This window comes from Heterodontus francisci, chromosome 9 (genome assembly GCF_036365525.1).
Source record: "Heterodontus francisci isolate sHetFra1 chromosome 9, sHetFra1.hap1, whole genome shotgun sequence".
NCBI lineage: Eukaryota > Metazoa > Chordata > Chondrichthyes > Heterodontiformes > Heterodontidae > Heterodontus > Heterodontus francisci.
Genome location: NC_090379.1, coordinates 5309884 through 5334888, shown reverse-complemented (window position 1 = coordinate 5334888; position 25005 = coordinate 5309884). Strand labels below are relative to the sequence as shown.

The following is a 25005-nucleotide window of genomic DNA, read 5'->3' as shown; positions in this document are numbered from 1 at the left end:
GTCCTCCCAGATGGTGTGCGCTGGCGACGTATTTTTTCCGCCAGTGTCACTGCCTTCAAGACGACACGCAGCTCCCGGTGGAGTCCGTTAGCCGCGCCTCTCTGAGGGAGTTGCCTGTCTTTTACCGGGATCTTTTCCGAGTCTGGAACATGGTCGCCTCCAGTCAGGGCGCTCCCCCGCCGGCGGAGGAGAGCGCCTCGGCTGTCCGGGCGGCCGACTCCGGGGACGGTCCGGCGGGCGGAGGAGTAGCTGAAACCCCCGGGACGCCCCTCACTGCGGGTGGCGAGGGGGCTCGGGAGTGCGGAGCGATCCCGGCCGAGCTGACCCCCGCTCGGCCGGAACTGCTCATCGGGCCCAGGCCCCGAAACCCTCCTCGGGAGCCGGTCCCGCACAACCCGAGCCGCCTCTCGGAAATGCCCTCCGTGCCATTCCAATCGGCGCGGAGGGGTTTCCTGTACGGGCTGCTCCTGCACACTCTCCACTTCCTCGCCCTCGTCAGCCGGCCGGACACGCCCTGGCGGTCCGCGTTGCCATCTGGCGGCGAGGGGAAACCCCGATGGAGGTCTCTCTACGCGGGAGTCTTCCCCCTTTACATCGGGGACCTGGGGTGGAGGGTGCTGCACAGAGCAGTCCCGTGCAATAGGCTTTTAAGTAGGTTCACGGACTCCCAGGCCACCTGTACTTTCTGCGGCCTGGACGAGTCCGTGTTCCACATTTATATGGAGTGTGCGAGGTTGCAGCCCCTATTTGAGTATCTGAAGGGGCTGCTCCTCAAATTCTGGCTGCACTTCAGTCCCACGCTCCTGATCTTTGGGCACCCGGTGCGGAGGGGCTTGGGCCGGGAGGAGGATCTCCTCGTCGGTCTGCTCCTGGGCCTGGCCAAGGTGGCAATTCACAGGTCCAGGTTGCGGGCCGTCGGGGGTTCCGTCCTCCCCGATTGCCTGCCCCTCTTCCGCGGTTACGTTCGCGCCCGGGTGTCCCTGGAAAAGGAGCATGCGGTGTCCGCCGGTACGCTTGAGGCCTTCCGCGACCGGTGGGCACCGCAGGGACTGGAGTGCATCGTCGACGCCGAGAATGGCATTTTAATTTGAGTTTTTTGTTTATTTATCTGTTTTAATAAAGTTATTTTAAAACTGTAAATATGTACATAAAGGGGGCCTGAGGGATAAAGGCCCCCTCGATGTGAAAAATATAAAAGGGGCCTGGGGTATAAAGGTCACCTTGTAAAAAAAAAGAAAAAAAGAAAAAAAAGAAAAAAAAAAAAAAAAAAAAACGGGGATTGGCTCCTCTGTGATTGGGAATACTGAGTGCTGAGTGCATCAACGAGGTGCAGTTGACAGTGCTGCAGTCAGTTGCTGGAGGTGCTGCTGGAGAAGGAGTGCTGAGGAGGGAACTGCAAAAACTTTTCAACAACTTTTGCTGCAGAGGAGGAAAGACTTTGAAAAAGGCTGTATTTCGAGGTGGGTGTCGAGCACCAAGCTTTCATTTCATTTGGACTGTTGTGGGAGGTGAAAGAGGCCAGAAGAACAAGGGGTGGGGGCTATACAATTCTGTAGGGAGCTGTGCAGTTGCATTAAAGTTGCAGGGAAGCTCCCTCCCCACCCCAATTGCCCAGCCTGAGTCAGCTGAAGCTGCCTGGCTAATAGAGACATCAGGATCGAACGAGAGCCTGGGCAGCTTTCGGCTGACCCAGGTGAAGACCCCTCCCACAACCAGAAGACCGGAAGACCAGAAGTGTTTACAGTGCTCTGAGTACCACCCTTTAAGGGGAAAAAAAAGCAAAGTCATCGCTTGCAGCCTGTCTTTCCCATTTCCTGTGTACCCTCAGCCTCTCCCCAAACCTCCTAGTTGGTTTCTATGTTTGTTTGTTTGCTTACCTGCAATTTGGGGGTGGGTTTGGCTCTTGAGCCATGGCAAGCCCTTCATCACCGGTGGCGGGGCCCTCTACTACCTATGCAGCTGCAGCTTCTGTGGCTGCCCACGTGGCCCCGTCACCCTTTAAATTATTGACATGCAGCCATGGGGTGAAGAGCTATCCCCACCCCAACATGTCTATTGAGGCCTGCGTTAAGGCAATGGCCGTGGTTGTCGGCCCCTCGGCCATTGTTGCGGCCTCAAAGATGTATGGGAAGGCTGTGTTCTTTTTGAAGACCGAGCGGGCGGTGTCCCTGGCCCTGAGTAAAGGGCTCACTGTGGGGGGGACCTTCCTGCCAGTGGACCCTCTGGGGGCCACTGCGCATCGGATAATGTTGTCCAACGTCCCACCCTTCATTCCCAGTGAGCTCCTCCTCCCCCACCTGCACCATCTGGGGGAGGTGAGGTCGGGGATCACCCCAGTCCGGCTTGGTCTTCGGGAGCACAGCCTCCAACATGTCTACTCCTTCCGCCGCCAGTTATTTATGCAGCTGGCGCGGGAGGAGGACACGGAGGGCCAATTTTATGTGGAGTTCCAGGGGACGGCCTACCGCGTCTTCTGGACCTCGGATGGGGCGCGGTGCCACGTCTGCAAGGGGGTGGGGCATGTTCGTAAGAACTGCCCCAACCTCCCGGCCGCCAGCTCCACCTCGGCGGCCCAGAGTGGTTCCACAGCACCTCCTCCCACTCCCCCCGCAGATCCAACAGACACCGCTCAGTCGGTTCCGGAGGCTGTGGTTTTCACAGCCTCTGGCGGGGAGGGGAGCGTCCGTCCGAGCGGAAGGAAGACGCGGGGAAAAAAGAAACATCGTGAGGCGCGTCCCCTGGACACTTTGACTCAACCCGAGCCTGAGCTCAGCCCAAAGCCCATTCCCATGGAATCCACCTGTCCCAGGGCTGGGCTCAGGCCCAGGGTGACTAAAAAAGGAAAAAAGGGTGCGGAGGCGGAGGCCTCTGATGACATGGAGGTCTCTGAGTCTCCGCGCCCAAGTGCGAAAAAGAGGAGAAGGCACCCCTCCACAGAAATAACACAGGGCCCTGAGGTGCAGGGCCCATCTGTTGGAGGGGAGCTGCCTCCTGTTTCTGGTCCTCAGGTTCCCCCTACCGCCACCACCAAGGCTGCAAAGTCCGGGCAGGAGCACTCTATTCCTCAGGATGGAGGGGAGGGGATGGCCCCGGTACGTGAGGCCCCTCCTAAAGGAGTAAGTGGGGCCCTGCTTGTGGTGGGGGAGCCTGGGGAAACCGCCCATTCCGCCACTGCTACTGGGTCGGGTGCCCTGAATGAAGGGGAGGGCGAGGCCCCAGAGGGTCGGGCCTCCCAGCCGGAGTCCACCACCAACCAGGAGACACCCGACCCAGTTATAACTGAGAATGCTGCCCCATCTGCTGGGCCTGTGGGTGCTGGCGGAGTGGGAGATGGCCTCCTCTCGCCGCCTCCAGTCTCGGCTCCGGCTGGTTTCCCGGAGTCCGGAACTTCTGTCTCCCCTGGACCACTCATTGGCCTGGGGATGGAGGTGGAGGGGGGTCCTGAACCGCTGGTGCCTACAGGCTCCAGTTTCACAATAGAACCCAGAGAGGACTCCTCCGCCATCGATCCTGGGGGTGGGATCGTGACGGAGACGGGACCAGCTGGCGCGGCCGGGACGTCCGCCCCACAGTGTGTGGTGGATGTGTCGGCCGCTGGCGGTGACGACCCGGAGGAGGATGGGGATTCGGTGCGGGGCACGGAGGATGATCTTGATTCCATCGCCAGTGAGGTGGTGGAGTCCCTCGTGCCTCCCACCGAATCTCCTCTCATCCCCACGGCGGAACTCCGGGATTTCCTCGCGGCTTGCAGAGGTTGCCGCAATAAAGTTCAGCTGGCCCTCGACCGTTGGTCGAATCTGGCGCTGATCATCCAGTCCGTCCGTGCCGCCCTTAAGATAGCGGGCAAGCGCGCGGACGTGAAACTGGTTGAGAGGCGCCGTTTTAATGTGTTCCTCAATGGGTTGCTGGGGGAGTGGAGGGCCAGGTGCACTTCCACTCCCTCCTCACAGTGAGGTGTTGGTGACGGGTTTTAAGTACCTTTGACATGAAGATAACCATAGCCAGCCTCAACATCAACGGCAGCAGAGGGGCTCACCGCAGATTTCACAATCTCTCAGTCCTTAGGGAAGGGAGATACGCGGTGAGCTTTCTGCAGGAAACCCACACCGTTCCGGGAGACGAAGCCACCTGGCTCCTGGAGTGGCAGGGTGGGGTCTACATGAGTCACCTCACCCCTATTTCTAGTGGGGTGGCTATCTTGTTGGCCCCGACTTTTCAGCCGGAGATCTTGGGGATCAAGGAGCAAGTGCCGGGCCACTTGCTCCACCTCGCCGTTCGCCTGGGTAGCGTGCCGCTCCACTTTGTGAATGTGTACGCGCCCAGGCCCGGCGCTTTGCAAGCGCGCTTCTTTGAAGAAGTGTCCGCTCTCTTGAGCTCCATCGATAGCGGCGAGTGCATCATCCTCGGGGGGGATTTTAACTGCACCCTCGAGGTGGGGGATCGCTCCGGTCCCCAGCGCAGCCAAGCGTCGGTGGAGAAGTTGAGGGGACTGATCAGCTCCCTTAACTTGGTGGACGTCTGGCGGAATCTCCATCCCGACTCCAGCGCCTTCACGTGGAGGTCTGGAGGAGGGGGGTCGCGAATCGACCGCCTCTACATTTCGCAGGCGTACGTCTCCCGCGTTTCGGCGGCCTCCATGCGGCTGGTGCCGTGCTCGGACCACCGCCTGGTGTGGGCGGAGTTCACTCCACTCCGCACGCGGGCGGGGTCCGCGTACTGGCACTTTAACAACCGGCTGCTGGAGGACGTGCGATTTCGGGACTCGTTCTGTCGATTCTGGGCCGACTGGAGAAGGAAGCAGGGGGGCTTCCCCTCCTTGAGGTTATAGTGGGATGTGGGCAAGACTCACATCCGCGTCTTCTGTCAGGAGTACGCGAAGGGGTCGACCAAGAGGCGGGAAGCCGAGGTCGGGCGCCTTGAGAGGGAGGTGCTCGACTTGGAATCCCGCCTCGGTCATGCCGTCGCGGACCCGGCCCTGTGGCAGGCGTACAAAGAGAAGAAGGGCGCGCTGAGGAACCTGCAGCTCATAGGGTCCCGAGGCGCGTACGTGAGGTCGCGGATCCAGATCCTGGAAGATTTGGACCGCGCCTCTCCCTTCTTCTACTCGCTGGAAAAATGGCGGGGGGTCCGTAAGCAGCTCGTCGAGCTGCTGGCCGACGACGGATCCTCCATCACGGATCCGGAGGGAATGGGCCTCTTGGTCCAGACGTATTACAGTGCGTTGTTCTCTCCGGATCCGTCCAGCGAGGATGCGCGCAGAGTTTTGTGGGAGGACCTGCCGCAGGTCAGCCCGGAGGGCGCCGAAGGATTGGAGGCTCCGCTCACGTTGGCGGAGCTGACTGGCGCCCTCCACCAGCTCTCGAGGGGCAAATCCCCAGGGCTGGATGGGTTGACCGTGGAGTTCCTCAGGGCGTTCTGGGACGTCCTGGGGGACGATTACGCGCGGGTCCTGGGGGAAAGCCTGGCGACCGGGGAGATGCCCCTCTCGTGGCGCAGGGCGGTCATCGTCCTGCTGCCGAAGAGGGGCGATCTCCGCCTGCTTAAAAACTGGCGTCCGGTCTCCCTCCTCAGCACGGATTATAAGATCTTTGCCCGGGCTATGTCTACCCGCCTGGGCTCCGTGCTGGCCCACATGATCCACCCCGACCAGTCCTACACGGTCCCGGGCCGGTCCATCCAGGACAACATCCACCTGGTCCGGGACCTGATCCATCTTTCCCAGAGGACTGGTCAGTCGGTCGCCTTTCTCTCCCTCGATCAGGAGAAGGCGTTCGACAGGGTGGATCACGATTACCTTTTCGGGACTCTGCGCGCTTTCGGACTCGGGCCGCATTTCGTGGCCCGGGTCCGACTTTTATACGCCGCCGCAGAGTGTCTAGTCAAAGTTAACGGGTCCTTGACGGCGCCCCTTCGATTTGGGAGAGGAGTGCGTCAGGGGTGCCCCATGTCCGGCCAATTGTATACCATCTGCGTGGAGCCCTTCCTGTGCCTGCTTCGCAGGAGGTTGACGGGATTGGCTCTGCGCGAGCCGGCCATGCGGGTCGTCCTCTCGGCTTACGCCGACGACGTGCTCCTCGCAATCACAGATCCCGTTGACTTGCGGAGGATGCGCGACTGCCAGCAGACCTTTTCTGCCGCGTCCTCCGCGAGGATCAATTGGGAGAAATGTTCCGGACTCCTGGTTGGTCAGTGGCGGGTGGAGCACCACGCACCTCCTCTATCTGGGAGTCCACCTTAGACCCGCTGAGGAAGCCTGGCCGGCAAACTGGCAGGAGTTGGAGGCGAAAGTCACCGCTCGGCTGGGGCGCTGGACAGGACTGCTCCGAGTGCTTTCCTACAGGGGCCGAGCGTTGGTCATAAACCAACTGGTGGCCTCCATGTTGTGGTACCGGTTGGTCACTTTGGCCCCGCCCCCTGTATTTGCCACCAAGATCCAGAAGAAACTCGTCGATTTCTTCTGGGGCAAGAGGAAACACTGGGTCTCTGCCGCGGTCCTGAGTCTCCCGATTGAGGAGGGCGGTCAGTCGCTGGTGTGCGTCCGCACCCAGGCTGCGACTCTCCGCCTTCGGACCCTGCAGAGATACCTGTACGTCGAGCGTCCTCCCAGATGGTGTGCGCTGGCGACGTATTTTTTCCGCCAGTGTCACTGCCTTCAAGACGACACGCAGCTCCCGGTGGAGTCTGTTAGCCGCGCCTCTCTGAGGGAGTTGCCTGTCTTTTACCGGGATCTTTTCCGAGTCTGGAACATGGTCGCCTCCAGTCAGGGCGCTCCCCCGCCGGCGGAGGAGAGCGCCTCGGCTGTCCGGGCGGCCGACTCCGGGGACGGTCCGGCGGGCGGAGGAGTAGCCGAAACCCCCGGGACGCCCCTCACTGCGGGTGGCGAGGGGGCTCGGGAGTGCGGAGCGATCCCGGCCGAGCTGACCCCCGCTCGGCCGGAACTGCTCATCGGACCCAAGCCCCGAAACCCTCCTCAGGAGCCGGTCCCGCACAACCCGAGCCGCCTCTCGGAAATGCCCTCCGTGCCATTCCAATCGGCGCGGAGGGGTTTCCTGTACGGGCTGCTCCTGCACACTCTCCACTTCCTCGCCCTCGTCAGCCGGCCGGACACGCCCTGGCGGTCCGCGTTGCCATCTGGCGGCGAGGGGAAACCCCGATGGAGGTCTCTCTACGCGGGAGTCTTCCCCCTTTACATCGGGGACCTGGGGTGGAGGGTGCTGCACAGAGCAGTCCCGTGCAATAGGCTTTTAAGTAGGTTCACGGACTCCCAGGCCACCTGTACTTTCTGCGGCCTGGACGAGTCCGTGTTCCACATTTATACGGAGTGTGCGAGGTTGCAGCCCCTATTTGAGTATCTGAAGGGGCTGCTCCTCAGATTCTGGCTGCACTTCAGTCCCACGCTCCTGATCTTTGGGCACCCGGTGCAGAGGGGCTTGGGCCGGGAGGAGGATCTCCTCGTCGGTCTGCTCCTGGGCCTGGCCAAGGTGGCAATTCACAGGTCCAGGTTGCGGGCCGTCGGGGGGTCCGTCCTCCCCAATTGCCTGCCCCTCTTCCGCGGTTACGTTCGCGCCCGGGTGTCCCTGGAAAAGGAGCATGCGGTGTCCGCCGGTACGCTTGAGGCCTTCCGCGACCGGTGGGCACCGCAGGGACTGGAGTGCATCGTCGACGCCAGGAATGGCATTTTAATTTGAGTTTTTTTGTTTATTTATCTGGTTTTAATAAAGTTATTTTAAAAATATAAGTGTGTATATAAAGGGGGCCTGAGGGATAAAGGCCCCCTCGACATAAAAAAATGTATAAAGGGGGCCTGAGGAATAAAGGCCCCCTCGACATAAAATATATAAAAGGGGCCTGGGGTATAAAGGCCACAAAAAAAAAAAAAAAAAAAAATGGGGGTTAGATACAGAGTAAAGCTCCCTCTACACTGTCCACATCAAACACTCCCCAGGACAGGTACAGTACGGGGGTTTAGAAAAAAAAAAGAAAGAAAAAAAAAAAACGGGTAAAGGAACAATAGTCCACATGAAGACAGAGAAAATTGTGCAGAGTGTCAGAGACAGTGGCACACAGGGAGAGAGGAGAAAGACGGTTGCGCACAGGGAGAGAGAGAGAGATGGTGCCGCAGGCTTTGAGACCTTGCTCAGTCGTGTTGTTCTCTGTTCTGCAATGCGGGACACCTGCTGGTGTTGCTGGAATGGGTCCAGCAGACTCTCCATCAGTTCCTCAGCCTGCTCGGGATCCTGCTCTGCCAAGTCCTGCACCTCTGCATCGAGCTTGGAAAGGACCGAGTGCCACTCATCGATCTCACGCCAGATCCTCTGAGGAAAGGGAAGCAGAAACATGTAATAAACCCAGGACACAAGGAGCATTGTATAAACATTAGGGAAGGGTTTTCTGTTTGTTTATAAACTCCTCCACTGCAACACCATGGCAGCTCCAGCGAGGAACTACAAAGGAACTTTCTACAATTCCACTTCCGAAAGATGCAGAAATAGCTGGGGGCAGAAACACTCCCAGAACAGCATTGCTCTTAGAACATATTATCAGCAATTCCTGGAAGTGTATTCACGTCTAAACATACAGATAACAAACTGTCCAAAGATCAAAGAATGGAACATTTCTGCCCTCTACTGGTCCAGTATGTGATGTGTCTCTGGGTTGGAGGAACCTTCAGGAGAGGAGGGCACCCGTACCCCAGTGAGAGTCAGCACCTTCCGGAGAGGAGGGGACCCATACCCCAGTGAGAGTCAGCATCTTCAGGAGAGGAGGGGACTTGTACCCCAGTGAGAGTCAGCACCTTCAGGAGAGGAGGGGACCCGTACCCCAGTGAGAGTCAGCACCTTCAGGAGAGGAGGGGACCTGTACCCCAGAGAGAGTCAGCACCTTCAGGAGAGGAGGGGACCCGTACCCCAGTGAGAGTCAGCACCTTCAGGAGAGGAGGGGACCCGTACCCCAGTGAGAGTCAGCACCTTCAGGAGTGGAGGGGACCCGTACCCCAGCGAGAGTCAGCACCTTCAGGAGAGGAGGGGACCTGTACTCCAGTGAGAGACAGCACCTTCAGGAGAGGAGGGGGCCCGTACCCCAGTGAGAGTCAGCACCTTCAGGAGAGGAGGGGACCCGTACCCCAGTGAGAGACAGCACCTTCAGGAGAGGAGGGGGCCCGTACCCCAGTGAGAGACAGCACCTTCAGGAGAGGAGGGGACCCGTACCCCAGTGAGAGTCAGCACCTTCAGGAGAGGAGGGGACCCGTACCCCAGTGAGAGTCAGCACCTTCAGGAGAGGAGGGGACCCGTACCCCAGTGAGAGTCAGCATCTTCAGGAGAGAAGGGGACCCGTACCCCAGTGAGAATCAGCACCTTTGGGAGAGGAGGGGACCCGTACCCCAGTGAGAGTCAGCACCTTCAGGAGAGGAGGGGACCCGTACCCCAGTGAGAGACAGCACCTTCAGGAGAGGAGGGGGCCCGTACCCCAGTGAGAGTCAGCACCTTCAGGAGAGGAGGGGACCCGTACCCCAGTGAGAGACAGCACCTTCAGGAGAGGAGGGGGCCCGTACCCCAGTGAGAGACAGCACCTTCAGGAGAGGAGGGGACCCGTACCCCAGTGAGAGTCAGCACCTTCAGGAAAGGAGGGGACCCGTACCCCAGTGAGAGTCAGCACCTTCAGGAGAGGAGGGGACCCGTACCCCAGTGAGAGACAGCACCTTCAGGAGAGGAGGGGACCCGTACCCCAGTGAGAGTCAGCACCTTCAGGAAAGGAGGGGACCCGTACCCCAGTGAGAGTCAGCACCTTCAGGAGAGGAGGGGACCCGTACCCCAGTGAGAGTCAGCACCTTCAGGAGAGGAGGGGACCCGTACCCCAGTGAGAGTCAGCACCTTCAGGAGAGGAGGGGGCCCGTACCCCAGTGAGAGGCAGCATCTTCAGGAGAGGAGGGGGCCCGTACCCCAGTGAGAGGCAGCATCTTCAGGAGAGAAGGGGACCCGTACCCCAGTGAGAATCAGCACCTTTGGGAGAGGAGGGGACCCGTACCCCAGTGAGAGTCAGCACCTTCAGGAGAGGAGGGGACCCGTACCCCAGTGAGAGTCAGCACCTTCAGGAGAGGAGGGGACCCGTACCCCAGTGTTAGTCAGCATCTTCAGGAGAGGAGGGGACCCGTACCCCAGTGAGAGTCAGCATCTTCAGGAGAGAAGGGGACCCGTACCCCAGTGAGAATCAGCACCTTTGGGAGAGGAGGGGACCCGTACCCCAGTGAGAGTCAGCACCTTCAGGAGAGGAGGGGACCCGTACCCCAGTGAGAGTCAGCACCTTCAGGAGAGGAGGGGACCCGTACCCCAGTGTTAGTCAGCATCTTCAGGAGAGGAGGGGACCCGTACCCCAGTGAGTGTCAGCACCTTCAGGAGAGGAGGGGACCTGTACTCCAGTGAGAGTCAGCACCTTCAGGAGAGGAGGGGGCCCGTACCCCAGTGAGAGTCAGCACCTTCAGGAGAGGAGGGGACCCGTACCCCAGTGAGAATCAGCAACTTCAGGAGAGGAGGGGACCCGTACCCCAGTGAGAATCAGCACCTTCAGGAGAGGAGGGGACCCGTACCCCAGTGAGAATCAGCATCTTCGGGAGAGGAGGGGACCTGTACCCCAGTGAGAATCAGCACCTTCGGGAGAGGAGGGGACCCGTACCCCAGTGAGAGTCAGCATCTTCAGGAGAGGAGGGGACCCGTACCCCAGTGATAGTCAGCACCTTCAGGAGAGGAGGGGACCCGTACCCCAGTGAGAGTCAACACCTTCGGGAGAGGAGGGGACCTGTACTCCAGGCAGAACAGTTCGATGTTTCGGTTTGCCGTTTACTGTACTTACCTTTTGCTGAGCCTTTGCCTCACTGTGGGATTTGCTCCGTTGCTGTAGCACCTCCTCAAAATTTTGGAGTCTGCTCCTTATGGCTTCGATCCTGAAGCTCAGCTCCTGGCTCCGAGTGTTCTGGGGACCCAGTGCTTTTAGCTGGTGAAGAAAATCAAAAATGACTTTTGAGACTTAGTTTTATTTGCCTTATCCCCTTGTTCCTCCACCTGCTCTGGTGGCTTTCACTGAGACCCGGTTCCACAGCATACTCACCCAGCTGGATATTCAACCTTGGGGGGCATTATGCCCAAGCCTGATCGCATGATTATCCAGTGGCACGGGGGTCACTGGTCTGTGACCTAGGGCAGGAAAGCTGTCTGATGTCGCCCTCCTCCTCCCCAGCCCAGGAGTGCTGAGGCTAAGCTGTAGTGTCCTTTCTGGATTCAGCTAATTGAGCACGGTCTGGGTATCGGAATTGGTCCTTCATGATCAGGAAGGTTCTGCATCACCCAGCAATGCTGTTCCCAGCTCAAACTTTGCAGGGGATCTTACACATCCTAATATTTTAACTTGTGCCATGGTAAGATGTAAGCTATGGCTCAGTGGTATCACATGCCTGGATGGGTGCAGCTCCAACAACACTCAAGAAGCTCGACAACATCCAGGACAAAGCAGCCCGCTTGATTGGCACCCCATTCACAAACATTCACTCCCTCCACCACTGACGCACAGTGGCAGCAGTGTGTACCATCTACAAGATGCACTGCAGCAACGCACCAAGGCTCCTTAGACAGCACCTTCCAAACCCGCGACCTCTACCAACTAGAAGGACAAGGGCAGCAGATGCATGGGAACACCACCACCTGCAAGTTCCCCTCCAAGTCACACACCATCCTGACCTGGAACTATATCGCCGTTCCTTCACGGTCGCTGGGTCAAAATCCTGGAACTCCCTTCCTAACAGCACTGTGGGTGTACCTACCCCACATAGACTTCAGCGGTTCAAGAAGGCAGCTCACCACCACCTTCTCAAGGGCAATAAATGCTGGCCTGGCCAGCGACACCCACATTCCAAGCTTTAATTATAAAGCACTCGCTTCTGAGTCAGATACTCATGGGTTCAACTGAAACATTCAAAAAGGAATTAGACTGTATATGAAAAGGAAGAATGTGCAGGAATACGGGGAGAAGGTGGGGGAATGGCAGCAGGTGGAATACTCATTAGGAGATCCAGTGCAAACACGATGGGCTGAATGGCCTCCTTCTGCGCTGTAACAATTCTGTGATTCTGTGGGTTTGAATCCCAGTCAAGAGACTTTGGCACATAATCCAGGCAAAACATTAAGAAACATCATTAAAACAGATTATTTCTCTTTTTGGGATCTTGCTGTGTGTAACGTTGATGCATTTCCCTACATCAAAATAGCGACTACACATCAAGATGTATTTCATTGGCTGTGAAGTCATTTGGGATGTCCTAAAGTGGTGAAAGGTGCTATATAAATGCCAATTCTTCCTTTTAAGCCTCACCTTCCCTTCCATGTCTCCCAGCGCTCTGCTGGTCTCCTGGATCCGAGTGGCAATTTCTGCAGGGATGGTGGTGTATTGCGCCGAGTACCTGTTCTGCAGCTGGCCACTTATCTCCGCCATCGCCTGTTGCTGGGCATTCACTGCGTCTCGGAGTTGCTGCGGGAAACACAGTCAAGTGAATTTATGCATCTAAATGGGACCCAGGGTTGCAAACCCCAAGAGCAATCACTCAAATACAGCGCAGGATTCTCACAAAACCAGCAACCAGAGCAGGCCCCTGGAGAAACTCAGACAGACAGCACAGAAGGAGCCCATTCAGCCCACCTTGCTTGTTTTGGATCTTTGAAAGAGTGATCCAATTAGTCACTCTCCCCTCCTCTTTCCCCACAGCCCTGCTAATTTTTACTTTTCAAGTATTTATCTAATTTCCTTCTCAAAGTTACTATTGAAGTGGGAGGTAATGTATTTTGACAGAAGAGACAGGTGAGGCAGTATACGCAATGGCACAGTTCTAAACATTGTGCAGGGACAGAGGGTCACAGAGCCTACAGGAAGGAGACCATTCAGCCCATCGAGTCCATGCCAGCTCACTGTACAGCAATCCAGCTAGTCCCACTCCCCACCTCGATCCCTGCAGCCCTGAAAGTTTATTTCCCTCAAGTGTCCGTCCAATTTCCTTTTGAAATCATTCATCGTCTCCGCTTCCACCACCCTCGTGGGCAGCGAGTTCCAGGTCATTATCACTCACTGTGTAAAAACATTCTTCCTCACATTCCCCCCCTGCATCTCTTGCCCAAATCCCATAGTCCTTCTACCATCAGCTAATGGGAATAGTTTATCTTTGTCTACCTTATTGAGACCTGTCATAATCTTGTATACCTCCATCAGATCTCCCCACAATCTCCTTCTCTACAAGGAGAACAACCCCAGGTGTTCCAACCTAACCTTGTAACTAAAATCCCCCATCCCCGGAACCATTCTGGTAAATCTCCTCTGCACCCTCTCAAGGACCCTCACATCCTTCCTGAAGTGTGGTGACCAGAACTGGACACAATACTCTAGTTGTGGCCTAACCAGAGTTTCATAAAGGTTCAGTATAACCTCCCTGCTTTTGTACTCTATGCCTCTATTTATGAAGCCCAAGATCCCAAATGCTTTGCTAACTATTCTCTCAATATATCCTGCCACCTTCAAAGATTGATGCACATACACCCCCAGGTCCCTCTGTCCCTGGTCATTCTTTAGAACTGTGCTTCTTAGTCTAGATTGCCTCTCACCATCCCTTCTGTCAAAATGCATCACTTCACACTTCTCTGCATTAAATTCCATCTGCCACTTGTCTGCCCATTTTCCTAGCCTATGTCCTGTCACAGTCAATTGATATCATCCTCAATGTTTGCCGCACCTCCAAGTTTGGTGTCATCGGCAAATTTTGAGATTCTACTCTGTATTCCAATATCCAGATCAGTTATATATATATCAAGAAAGCAGTGGTCCCAGCACTGACCCTTGGGGAACACCACTGTCTAACATCCTCCAGTCTGAAAAACAACCATTTACTACAACTATAAACCGTAAGCATAACCCCGAGCTTCCAGTTGCTGGCCATTTCAACACACCCCCCCCTGCTCTCATGTTCACATCTCTGTCCTGGGATTGCTGCAATGTTCCAGTGAACATCAACGCAAGCTCGAGGAACAGCACCCCAATTACCGATTAGGCACACTACAGCCTGCCAGACTGAACATTGCATTTAATAATTTCAGAGCATGACGGGTCCCCCTTTTTATGCTTCGTTATTTTTTCTTTTTTTCTTTTTCCTTTTTTATTTGGTTATTTTATTTTAGGATTTTCCATTTGTTTAGTTTGTTTCCACTGTGCTTACCCACTGTTTTGTCTTTTTTAATGTGGTTTTTTATGTTTGTGCTTGGAGTGCTGTGTGCTTTACAGTCGATTAACACCCTCTCTGTACTAACGCTTTGTCTTTCACCACACCATTAACATACCATTCACCTTTGTTTCATGACCTTCTGGTCAGTTATTCTCTGTGACCCTGTCCTATCAACACCTTCACCTTTATTATCTCTTGCCCCACCCCAGCTTTACTTGCTTAAAACCTTTTACATTTCTAATATTTGTCAGTTCTGAAGAAGGGTCTCTGACCTGAAACATTAACTCTGCTTCTCTCTGCACAGATTCTGCCAGACCTGCTGAGTATTTCCAGCATTTCTTGTTTTTATGTCAGATTTCCAGTATCTGCAGTATTTTGCATTTAAATTTACTACAACCTGCTGTTTTCTGTCCTGACACCAATTTTTTTAATCTAACTGGACACTGACCCTAAACCATGAGCTTCAATGTTGTTAAGCAGCCTTTTATGTGTTACTTTGTCAAATGCTTTTTTAAAATCCATATAGACAACATCCATTGCAATCCCTTCATCAACCTTCTCTGTTACTTCATCAAAAAAATTTAATTAGATCAGGCAAACACAATCTGCCTTTTCCAAATCCATGCTGGCTCTCCTTAATTAACTCAAACCTCTCCAAGTGCCTGTTGATTTTTTCCTGATTATTGTTTCTAAAACCTTATCCATCACTGATGTTAAACTAACCAGCCTGTAGTTACTAGGAGTGTCCTTACACCCACTCATGTGAGAAATTCAGGACATTTCATGTGTCTTGGGGGAACGAGTGTAGGAAGTAACTCCAGCTGCTTGAGCTCGAGCTCAGGGTTTTACGTGGAGTCACTGCGGAGCATCAGATAGCAGGAGAGTTTCTGGGATCGTACGTTCCAGTAGGTGGTCACCGCATAGGCAGTGAGAGTTCAGGGTAGTAGATGGGTGGCCAACCAGAAGTGTAGGAAGAGGAAGGAAGTGCAGTCGTCTTTGGGATGTATGTCACTCTCAAACTGGTACTCAGCATTGGAGACTGCTGGGAGTGCCAACACCTTGAAGTAGTGCAGTCCAGACTATGACACCAGTGGGCCAGGGATTACACAGGAGGGAACAGCAAAGTAGAAATGCATTTGGTATAGGAGATTCCATAGTTAGGGGGACAGACGGGCATTTCTGTAACCGTCATCGTGGTGTGCTGCCTCCCTAGTGCCTGGGTATCGGACATCACGGAGAGGGTGCAGAATATTCTGCAGGGGAAAGGGAGTGAGCCAGAAGTTGTGGTACACATTGGTACCAACGACATAGAGAGGCCAGGTATTGAGGTCCTACAGTCAAACTTTCAGGAGCTAGAGAGTTAAAAAGTAGTACGTCTCTGGAATACTCCCAGTGTTGTGAGCTCGTGAGAGGAGAAATAGGAAGATAGGGAGGATCAATGCATGCCTTGAGGCATGGTGAGTTGCTTAGCTACTAGGACAGTCCTTACACCATTTCTTGAATAAGAGTGTCACATTTTCCACTCTCCAATCTTCTGGCATATCGAGGGAAGATTGGAAGATTATGGCAAGCCCTTCCACTATCTCCACTCCCACTTCCTTTAGCTTCCCAGCATGCAAGCCATCCAGACCAGATGGAGTGCAGATTGCAAGTTGAGTGTGGAGATTCGAGTTTGGTGAGTAGTGAGTTTGGTGAAGCGGGGAGGAGGTGCTCCATTTTCTACATATTTTTTCTACTTTTTTAATGCTCCAGTATTTGGTTCTTGCTTCGGTGCAGTGGAAGGAGCTGTTTGGTGAGTACCTGGTAAGCTTATAATAAATAGTCTGTAAAGTTAAGGTATGGCAGAGCAGCTCTGCTGAGTGGAATGTACAGCCTGTGGCATGTGGGAAGTCATGGACGCACCATGTGTCCGAGACAAACACATCTGCAGGAAATGTCATTGACTGCAGAAGCTTGAGCTCCGGGTTTCAGAACTCGAGCAGCAACTGGAGTCACTGTTGTGTATCCGTGAGGCGGAGGACTATGTGGATAGCATGTTTAAGGAGGTGGTCACACCGCAGGTTAGGAGCATGCAGGCGGTTAGGGAATGGGTGACCACCAGGCAGTCTAACAGAACCAGGCAGGTAGTGCAGGAGTCCCCTGAGATGATCTCACTCGCTAATCGGTTTTCCATTTTCAATACTGGTGAGGGTGATGGTTCCTCAGGGGAGTGCAGTCAGAGCCAAGTTTGTGGCACCACAGGTGGCTCAGCTGCACAAGAGGGGAGGAACAGGAGTGGAAGAGCAATAGCGATAGAGGATTCAATAGTCAGGGGATCAGACAGGCATTTCTGCGGCAGTAAACATGACTCCAGGATGGTGTGTTGCCTCCTCGGTGCCAGGGTCAACGATGTCACGGAGCAGCTGCAGGACATTCTTCTGGGGGAGGGTGAACAGCCAGAGATAGTGGCCCACATTGGTACCAATGACATAGGTAAGAAGGGGGATGAGGTCCTGAAAGCAGATTTTAGGGAGCTAGGAAGGAGATTAAAAAGTAGGACCTCAAAAGTATTAATCTCAGGATTATTCCCAGTCCCACGTGCAAGTGAGCAAAGGAATAGGAGAATTGAGCGATTGAACACGTGACTGGAGAACTGGTGTAGGAGGGAGGGCATCAGATTTCTGAGATATTGGGACCGGTTGTGGGGCAGGTGGGACCTGTACAAGATGGATGGGCTATACCTTAACAGGACTGGGATGAATATCCTCACAGGGAGATCTGCTAGTGCTGATGGGGAGGGTTTAAACTAAATTGGCAGGGGGATGGGAACCTGAGAGGGAGCTCAGATTGGAAGCAAAACTGGTAACTTGTCAGGGGTGAGTCAGGGGAACCAGGAGCAAGTATCAGAGGAATACCAAGGAGCACAGAATACTGGGGGAGATAGATAGCATGAGAATAGGGAATGGTAAGTTATTAGGTGGGGTCAGAGTAAGGGAGAAAGTAATAAAGTCTGAATCAGGGTTAATGTGCATGTATGTGAATGCACGGAGTGTGGTTAATAAGACTGGTGAGGTACAGGCGCAGATTGCCATGTGGAAATATGATGTTGTGGCTATAACAGAGACCTGGCTGAAAGAAGGGCAGGACTGGGTGTTAAATATTCCTGGATACAAGGTATTCAGGAAAGATAGGAAAGGGAAAAAAGATGGAGGGATGGTGATATTAAGGAGAGCATTGCAGTGTGGGAGAAAAAGGATGTCCCAGAGGGTTCGAGGTTCGAATCTATTTGGCTAGAGCTAAGGAACAAAAAAGGTGCAGTTACATTGCTCGGTGTTGTCTATAGACCACCAGTTAGTGGGAAGGACATGGAGGAACAAATTTACAAGGAAATTACAGAGATGTGCAAAAATTATAGGGTAGTTATAATGGGGGACTTAAATTATCCAAACATGGACTGGGATAATCGTAGTGTAAAGGGCAGTGAGAGGCAAGAGTTAATTGGCCATTGTAAATTGCCCCTAGTGCAGGTGGGTGGTAGGAGAATTGAGGGAAGGTGGGGATGGGAGAGAGAAATGGGATTTATGTAGGATTAGTATAAATGGGTGGTTGATGGTTGGCACGGAGTCGGTGGGCCGAAGGGCCTGTTTCGGTGTTGTATCTCTCTATGACTCTACGACAGTATGTTGCTAGTCCAACGAGAAAGGAGGCACTGCTAGACCTGGTTCTTGGGAATGAGGTGGACCAAGTGGATCAAGTATCAGTAGGAGAGCATTTAGGGGACAGTGATCATTGTATCATAAGGCTCAGGCTGACTATGGAAAAGGACAAAGAGCAATCCAGAGTAAGAATAATTAACTGGGGGAAAGCCAACTTCAACGGGATAAGAATGGAGCTGGGGTGAATAAATTGGAGTCAAAGCTGGCAAGAAAACCGGTAGATGAACAATGGACTACTTTCAAAGAAGAGATAGTTCGGGCACAGGCAAGGTATGTTCCCTCGAAGCGGAAAAGTAGGACAAACAAATCCAGAGCTCCCTGGATGACAAATGAGGTAGAGATTAAAATAAAGAAAAAGTGTGCTTATGACAGATGCGAGGTAGAAAATACTGTTGAGAACCAGGCTGAATATAGAAGGTCCAGAGGGGAAGTGAAAAAGAAAATAAGAGAAGCAAAGAGAGAGCACGAAAAGAGACTGGCAGCTTGTACTAAAGGAAATCCCAAAGTTTTCTATAGACATATAAATAGTAAAAGGATGGTAAAAGGAGGAGTGGATCCGATTATGGACCAGAAAGGGGATTTACACATGGAGGCAGAGGGCATAGCTGAGATATTAAATGAGTACTTTTCATCTGTCTTTACCAAGGAAGAAGATGCAACCCAGGCAATGGTGAAAGAGGAGGTAGGTCAGACACTAGCGGGGTTTAAAATTGATAAAGAAGTATTAGATCAGCTGTCTGAACTTGAAGTGGATAAAGCACCAGGACCAGATGAGATGCATTCAAGGATACTGAGGGAAGTGAGGGTGTAAATCACAGAGGCACTGGCCATAATTTTTCAGTCCTTCCTTAGACTCGGGGGTGGTGCCAGAGGACTGGAGAATTGCAAACGTTACACCCTTGTTCAAAAAATAAAGATAAGCCCAGCAACTACAGACCAGTCAGTTTAACTTCGGTGGTGGGAACACTTGGAGAAAAAATAATTTGTGACAAAATCAATAGTCACATGGACAAATGCAAGTTAATTAAGGAAAACCAACATGGATTTCTTAAGGGAAAATCATGTTTAACTAACTTGCTAAAGTTTTTTGAGGAGGTAACAGAGAGGGTTGATGAGGGCAATGCTGTTGATGTGGTGTACATGGACTTTCAAAATGCATTTGTTACAGTGTCACACAACAGACATGTGAGCAAACTTGTAGTTCATGGAATAAAAGTGACGGTAACAACATGAATGCGAAATTGGCTGAGAGTCATCAAACATAGAGTAGTGGTTAATGGATGTTTTTAAGGCTGGAGGAAGGTTTGTAGTGGAGTTCCCCAGGGATCAGAGTTGGGACCCTTGCTTTTCCTGATATATGTTAATGACCTAGACCTTGGTGTACAGGGCACAATTTCAAAGTTTGCAGACGATACGAAACTTGGAAGCATTGTGAACTGCGGGGAGGATAGTGTAGAACTTCAAAAGGACATAGACAAGTTGGTGGAATGGGCAGACAGGTGGCAGATGAAGTTCAATGCAGAGAAATGTGAAGTGATTCATTTTGGTAGGAAGAACGTGGAGAGACAACATAAAATAAAGGGTACCATTCTAAAGGGGGTGCGGGAGCAGAGGGACCTGGGTGTATATGTACATAAGTCATTGAAGGTGGCAGGACAGGTTGAGAGAGTGGTTAATAAAGCATACAGTATCCTGGGCTTTATTAATAGAGACATAGAGTACAAGAGCAAGGAAGTTATTTTGAACTTGTATAAGACACTAGTTTGGCCTCAGCTGGAGTATTGTGTCCAGTTCTGGGAGCCGCACTTTAGTAAAGACGTGAGAGCATTGGAGAGAATGCAGAAAAGATTCACGAGAATAGTTCTAGAGATGAGGAATTTCAGTTATGAAGATAGATTGGAGAAGTTAGGACTGTTTTCCTTGGTGAACAGAAGGCTGAGAACTAATTTGATAGAGTTATTCAAAATCATGAGGGGTCTGGACAGAGTATGTAGGGAGAAACTGTTCCCACTCGTGAAAGGATCGAGAACGAGAGGGTGCAGATTTAAAGTACTTGGTAAGGGAAGCAAAAGTGACATGAGGAAAAACTTTTTCCTGCAGCGAATGGTTAAGGTCTGGAATGCGCTGCCTGAGAACGTGGTGGAGGCAGGTTCAATTGAAGCATTCAAAAGAGAATTAGACAGTTATATGAAAAGGAGGAATGTGCAGGGTTACTGGGAGAAGGCAGGGGACTGGAACTGAGGGAATTGCTCTTTCGGAGAGCCAGTGTGTACACGATGGGCCGAATGGCCTCCTTCTGCACTGTAACAATTCTGAGATTCTGTGACCAGGTGACTTGTCCACTCTAAGCATACCCAGTCTATACAATACATCCTGGCCATCAATTTTCACCCCATCCACTACCTCTACCATCTCCGCTTCTACTGATATTTTGTCAGCATCCTCTTCCTTAGTAAACACCGATACAAAGTACTCATTAAGTATTCCCACCTTGTTCTGTACCTCTAAGCATATATCACCCTCTTTGTCACCGATAGGCACCACCTCACTTCTTACTACCTGCTTATTATTTACATCCTGGTAGAGGACTTTTGGGTTTCCTTTTATGTTAACTGCCGTCCTATTCTCATATTCTTTCTTTGCCAGTCGTAGTCTCAGCTCTATCTCACCACCACTTCTCTCAATTCCTCCACTGTTGCGAAATTATCAGACTGCTTATCCAACATCCAGTACTGGATGTGCAGAAATTTCCTCAATTAAATATTGGGAAGACTGAAGCCATTGTTTCCGGTCCCTGCTCCAAACTCCGTGACCTAGCTCCTGACTCCATTCTCTCCCTGGCAACAGTCTGAGATTTAGCCAGTCTGGTTGCAACCTTGGTGTCACATTTGAGCTTCCGACCTCATATTCATGCTATCACTCACCACTTGCTTCCACCTCCATAGCATCGCCTGACTTCACCCCTGTCTCAGCTCATCTGCTGCTAAAACCTTCATTCATGCCTTTATTATCTTTTCATGAAAACCCAACATGCCAAATGTGAAATATTAATTTCATCGGTTGGAACCTTACCTTAGACTTTTACTGGAAATTCTTACAAGTAACTTTTTTTTAAAAAAGTAAGCTGGCAGCCAAGGTGGCCACTGCAATTGACATTTGAAACACCAAAAGTTTAGACTGGAGACAACACGACTGACTCTACCTAGCTTGAATAATGGGGTGCTCTCTGATTAAATTACCTGAAATGATCTTATCAACAGGCTCATCAGGGGCCATTGCCACCCATTGACTTTGAAAGAGCCAACCCCCACCAAGTGTGACTAGACAGCTTGAGGAGTAGAGCCTTGAGTATCAGAGAAGATCCCGGAAGGACCTCATTGAAACCACAAAGAGGTGACTGCTTGTGCAGCTCTGGGGAGACTGTAAGTTTTGTCAGACAGCAAGAAGAGGAAGTAACTGAAAAGCCATCAACTCAGTAAATATCAAGAGAAGACCCAGCTGTAATTGGAAACCCCCACCTCGCATCTACTGACCGCCGCAGCCAGAACTAAGGGACAAAAATTGAACCCCTCTTCTGCCTTCAGGAGTTCTGAGGGAAGCAATCCCACAACCGTGCACGTGGCCCAGCGAGGACTTCCGGAATACAGCTTCAACTGAGGACTTGAAATTTAAAACTGTATTTAAATTCCATTTATTCCGGACTCTACACCAACCACCAAGTCTGTTCTTGCTCTATAATCTATTTGTGTGTGTGTGACTCACGTGTGAATGTGCGCGTGAATGCGGAGTGTATTTTTTTGTAATTTTAAACGGTTTAGAGTGTTAAGGTTAATAAACTCAAGAAAACCTGTCTGATTGGTTCTTTTGCAATTACATTAGAGTAACAGGAGCACGTGCTCACTGAGGTGGTAAGTTCAATCACTGTGTTAAAAAAGGATAAACCCTGTTGCGGTCAAACTACAGAAGGGGGTGAAAGAGAGCTGAAGACCCCCTCCTCACCTGGCCCTAACAATCTCTAGATTTGATTATTCCAATGCACTCCTGGATGGTCTCCCACGTTCTGCTTTCCATTAACTTAAGGTCATCCAAAACTCGACTGCCCATGTCTTGACTCTCACCAAGTCTCGTTCCCTGTCACCCCTGTGCTCACTGACCCTACATTGGCTCCCAGTCAAGCAACATCTTGGTTTTAAAATTCTCATCCTTGTTTTCAAAGCCTTCCATTGCCTTATTCCTCCCTATCGCTGTAATCTCCTCCAGCCCTACAATGCTCCAAGATAACTCCACTCCTCTAATTCTGGCCTCTTGTGTGCCGCTGACGTTAATCACTCCACCATTGGTGGCTGTGCCCTCAGTTACCTGGGCCCTAAGCTCTGGAATTTCTGCCTTAAACCTCTCTGCCTCTTCACCTCACCTTCCTCCTTTGAGGCACTCTTTAAAACCTACCTCTTTGGCCAAATTTTGGTCATCTGACCTAATATCTCTTTTTGTGGCTCGATGTCATACTTGGTTTTATAATGCTCCTGTGAAGTGCCTGGGGACGTCTTATTACTTTAAAGGTGCGATAGAAATATAAGTTGTTGTTATTTTCCTCTCCACTTCCCCTCTCCACTTATTGTATTTGGCTTGGTTCCCATGTGAAGAATTCGTCTGCCCTGCATCATACACCCTCTTTTTTTTGTTTCCTCATATTTCTATCTCCCTTGTCATCCAAGGTGCCATGACTTTGTTTCCCTAACCTTTCCCCCTTGTTGGAATATATCTATCCTGTACCTGAAACATCTCTGTCTGAAAGATCACCCATCGCTCTGTCACAATTTTTCCTATTGATCTTTGGTCCCATTTTACCCTGACTAGATGCCCTCTCATCCCATTGAAGTTAGCCCTCTCTCAATTTAGAAGTTCTCATTTAGATTGTTCTTTGCTCTTCTCCATTCCTAATCTAAACCTTGTGATACAATGATCACTCTTCCTCAAAAATTCCCCCAAAACACTTAATCCACTTGGCCTACCTCATACCCCAGCACCAGATCCAGCAATGCCTCCTTCCTAGTTGGACCAAGATCATACTGATCAAGGAAGTTCTCCTGAAGACATTTCATAATTTCCTCCCCCTCCTTTCCCTTTACTCTAACATTTTCCTGGCTATATTTGGGTCATTAAAGTCCTCCAATGTCACCACTCTATAGTTCTTGTACATCTCTGTGATTTCCCTGCAGATTTGCTCCTCTATCTCTCTCTCTCACTATTTGGAGGCCTATAGAATACTCCCAGTAGCATGATCATGCCTTTCTTGCTTCTCAACTCTAACCAAATGGATTCTATCCTTGCCCCCTCAAGGACATCCTCCCTTTTCAACACTACAATGTCAACCCTAATCTGCACTGCCAAACCAGCTCCCTTTTTTCCTTCCTTATCTTTTCTGAACACTTTGTATCCTTGTATATTAAGCACCCAGTCCTCACCATTTTTAAGCCACGTTTCCACTAGTGCCATTACATCATATTCCCATACGGCTATTTGTGTTTGTAGCTCACCAACCTTATTCACCACACTATGTACATTTACATACATGCATTCTAAACCTGTCTTTGTTTTCCTTGTGGTCCTTCTTAGTCTGCTGCTATCTAATGTGGTACTACTTCCTTCCCTAGTACTAGCTAACACTCTCACTCTTATATGCACCTTATTCTTATTTTCTACTCCTATATTAATGATTTAGGTGAGGGAATTAAATGTAATCTATCCAAGTTTGCAGACGACACAAAGCTGGGTGGGAGTGTGAGCTGTGAGGAGGATGCAGAGAAGCTCCAGTGTGATTTGGACAGGTTGAGTGAGTGGGCAAATACATGGCAGATGCAGTATAATGTGGATAAATGTGAGGTTATCCACTTTGATGGCAAAAACAGGAAGGCAGATTATTATCTGAATGGCGATAGATTGGGAAAGGGGGAGGTGCAGCGAGACCTGGGTGTCCTTGTGCACCAGTTGCTGAAAGTAAGCATGCAGGTGCAGCAGGCAGTTAAGAAGGCAAATGGTATGTTGGCCTTCATAGCGAGAGGATTCTAGTACAGGAGCAAGGATGTCTTGCTGCAATTATACAAGGCCTTGGTGAGACCACATCCGGAGTATTGTGTGCAGTTTTGGTCTCCTTATCTGAGGAAGGATGTTCTTGCTATGGAGGGAATGCAGTGAAGGTTCACCAGACCGATTCCTGGGATGGCAGGACTGACGTATGAAGAGAGATTGGGTCGATTAGGCTTGTATTCACTAGAGTTTAGAAGAATGAGAGGGGATCTCATAGAAACCTACAAAATTCTAACAGGACTGGACAGACTAGATGCAGGAAGGATGTTCCCGATGGTGGGGGAGTCCTGGACCAGGGGTCACAGTCTAAGGATAAGGGGTAAACCATTTAGGACTGAGATGAGGAGAGATTTCTTCACCCAGAGAGTGGTAAACCTGTTGAATTCTCTACCACGGAAAGCAGTTGAGGCCAAATCATTAACGATATTCAAGAAAGAGTTAGATATAGTTCTTAGGGCTAAAGGGATCAAGGGATACGGGGAGAAAGCAGGAACAGGTTACTGAGTTTGGATGACCAGCCATGGTCATAATGAATGGCGGAGCAGGCTCGAAGGGCCGAATGGCCTACTCCTGCTCCTATTTTTCTATGTTTCTAAATGCTGGTGTCCATCCCCTTACCAATTTAGTTTAAACCCACCCCAACCACACTAGCGAACCTCACTGGTAGAACATTGGTCCCAATCCTGTTGAGGTGCAACCCATCCCTTTTGAATCGGTGCCTCCTGCCCCAGAATTAGTTCCAATGCCCCAAGAATCTGAAACTCTCCCTACTGTACAATGCTTCAAGCCGCACAGTCATCTGAGAGTTGTTGTGGAGTGATCTTTGAAGGTGGCAGGACATATTGAAAGAGTGGTTAGAAAAGCATATGGGATCTTAAATAGAAGAACTGAGTACAAAAGCAGGGAAGTTATGCTGAACCGTTATAAGGCTTGGTTAGGCCACAACTAGAGTATTGCGTCCAGTTCGGGTCACCA

General features: G+C 51.5%; 1 protein-coding gene across 1 annotated transcript in view; it reads right to left on the bottom strand.

Moving 5' to 3' along the window:
• Positions 1 to 25005, bottom strand: part of LOC137374040 (nesprin-2-like) — a 133581-nt gene that overhangs the window by 6653 nt on the left and 101923 nt on the right. Inside the window, exons 28-30 of the mRNA XM_068039824.1 lie at positions 12358 to 12513; positions 10846 to 10986; positions 8133 to 8315 (exon numbers count right to left, since the gene is read on the bottom strand). Coding sequence (XP_067895925.1) covers positions 8133 to 8315; positions 10846 to 10986; positions 12358 to 12513 — 480 coding nt within the window. The remainder of the gene's footprint in view (positions 1 to 8132; positions 8316 to 10845; positions 10987 to 12357; positions 12514 to 25005) is intronic.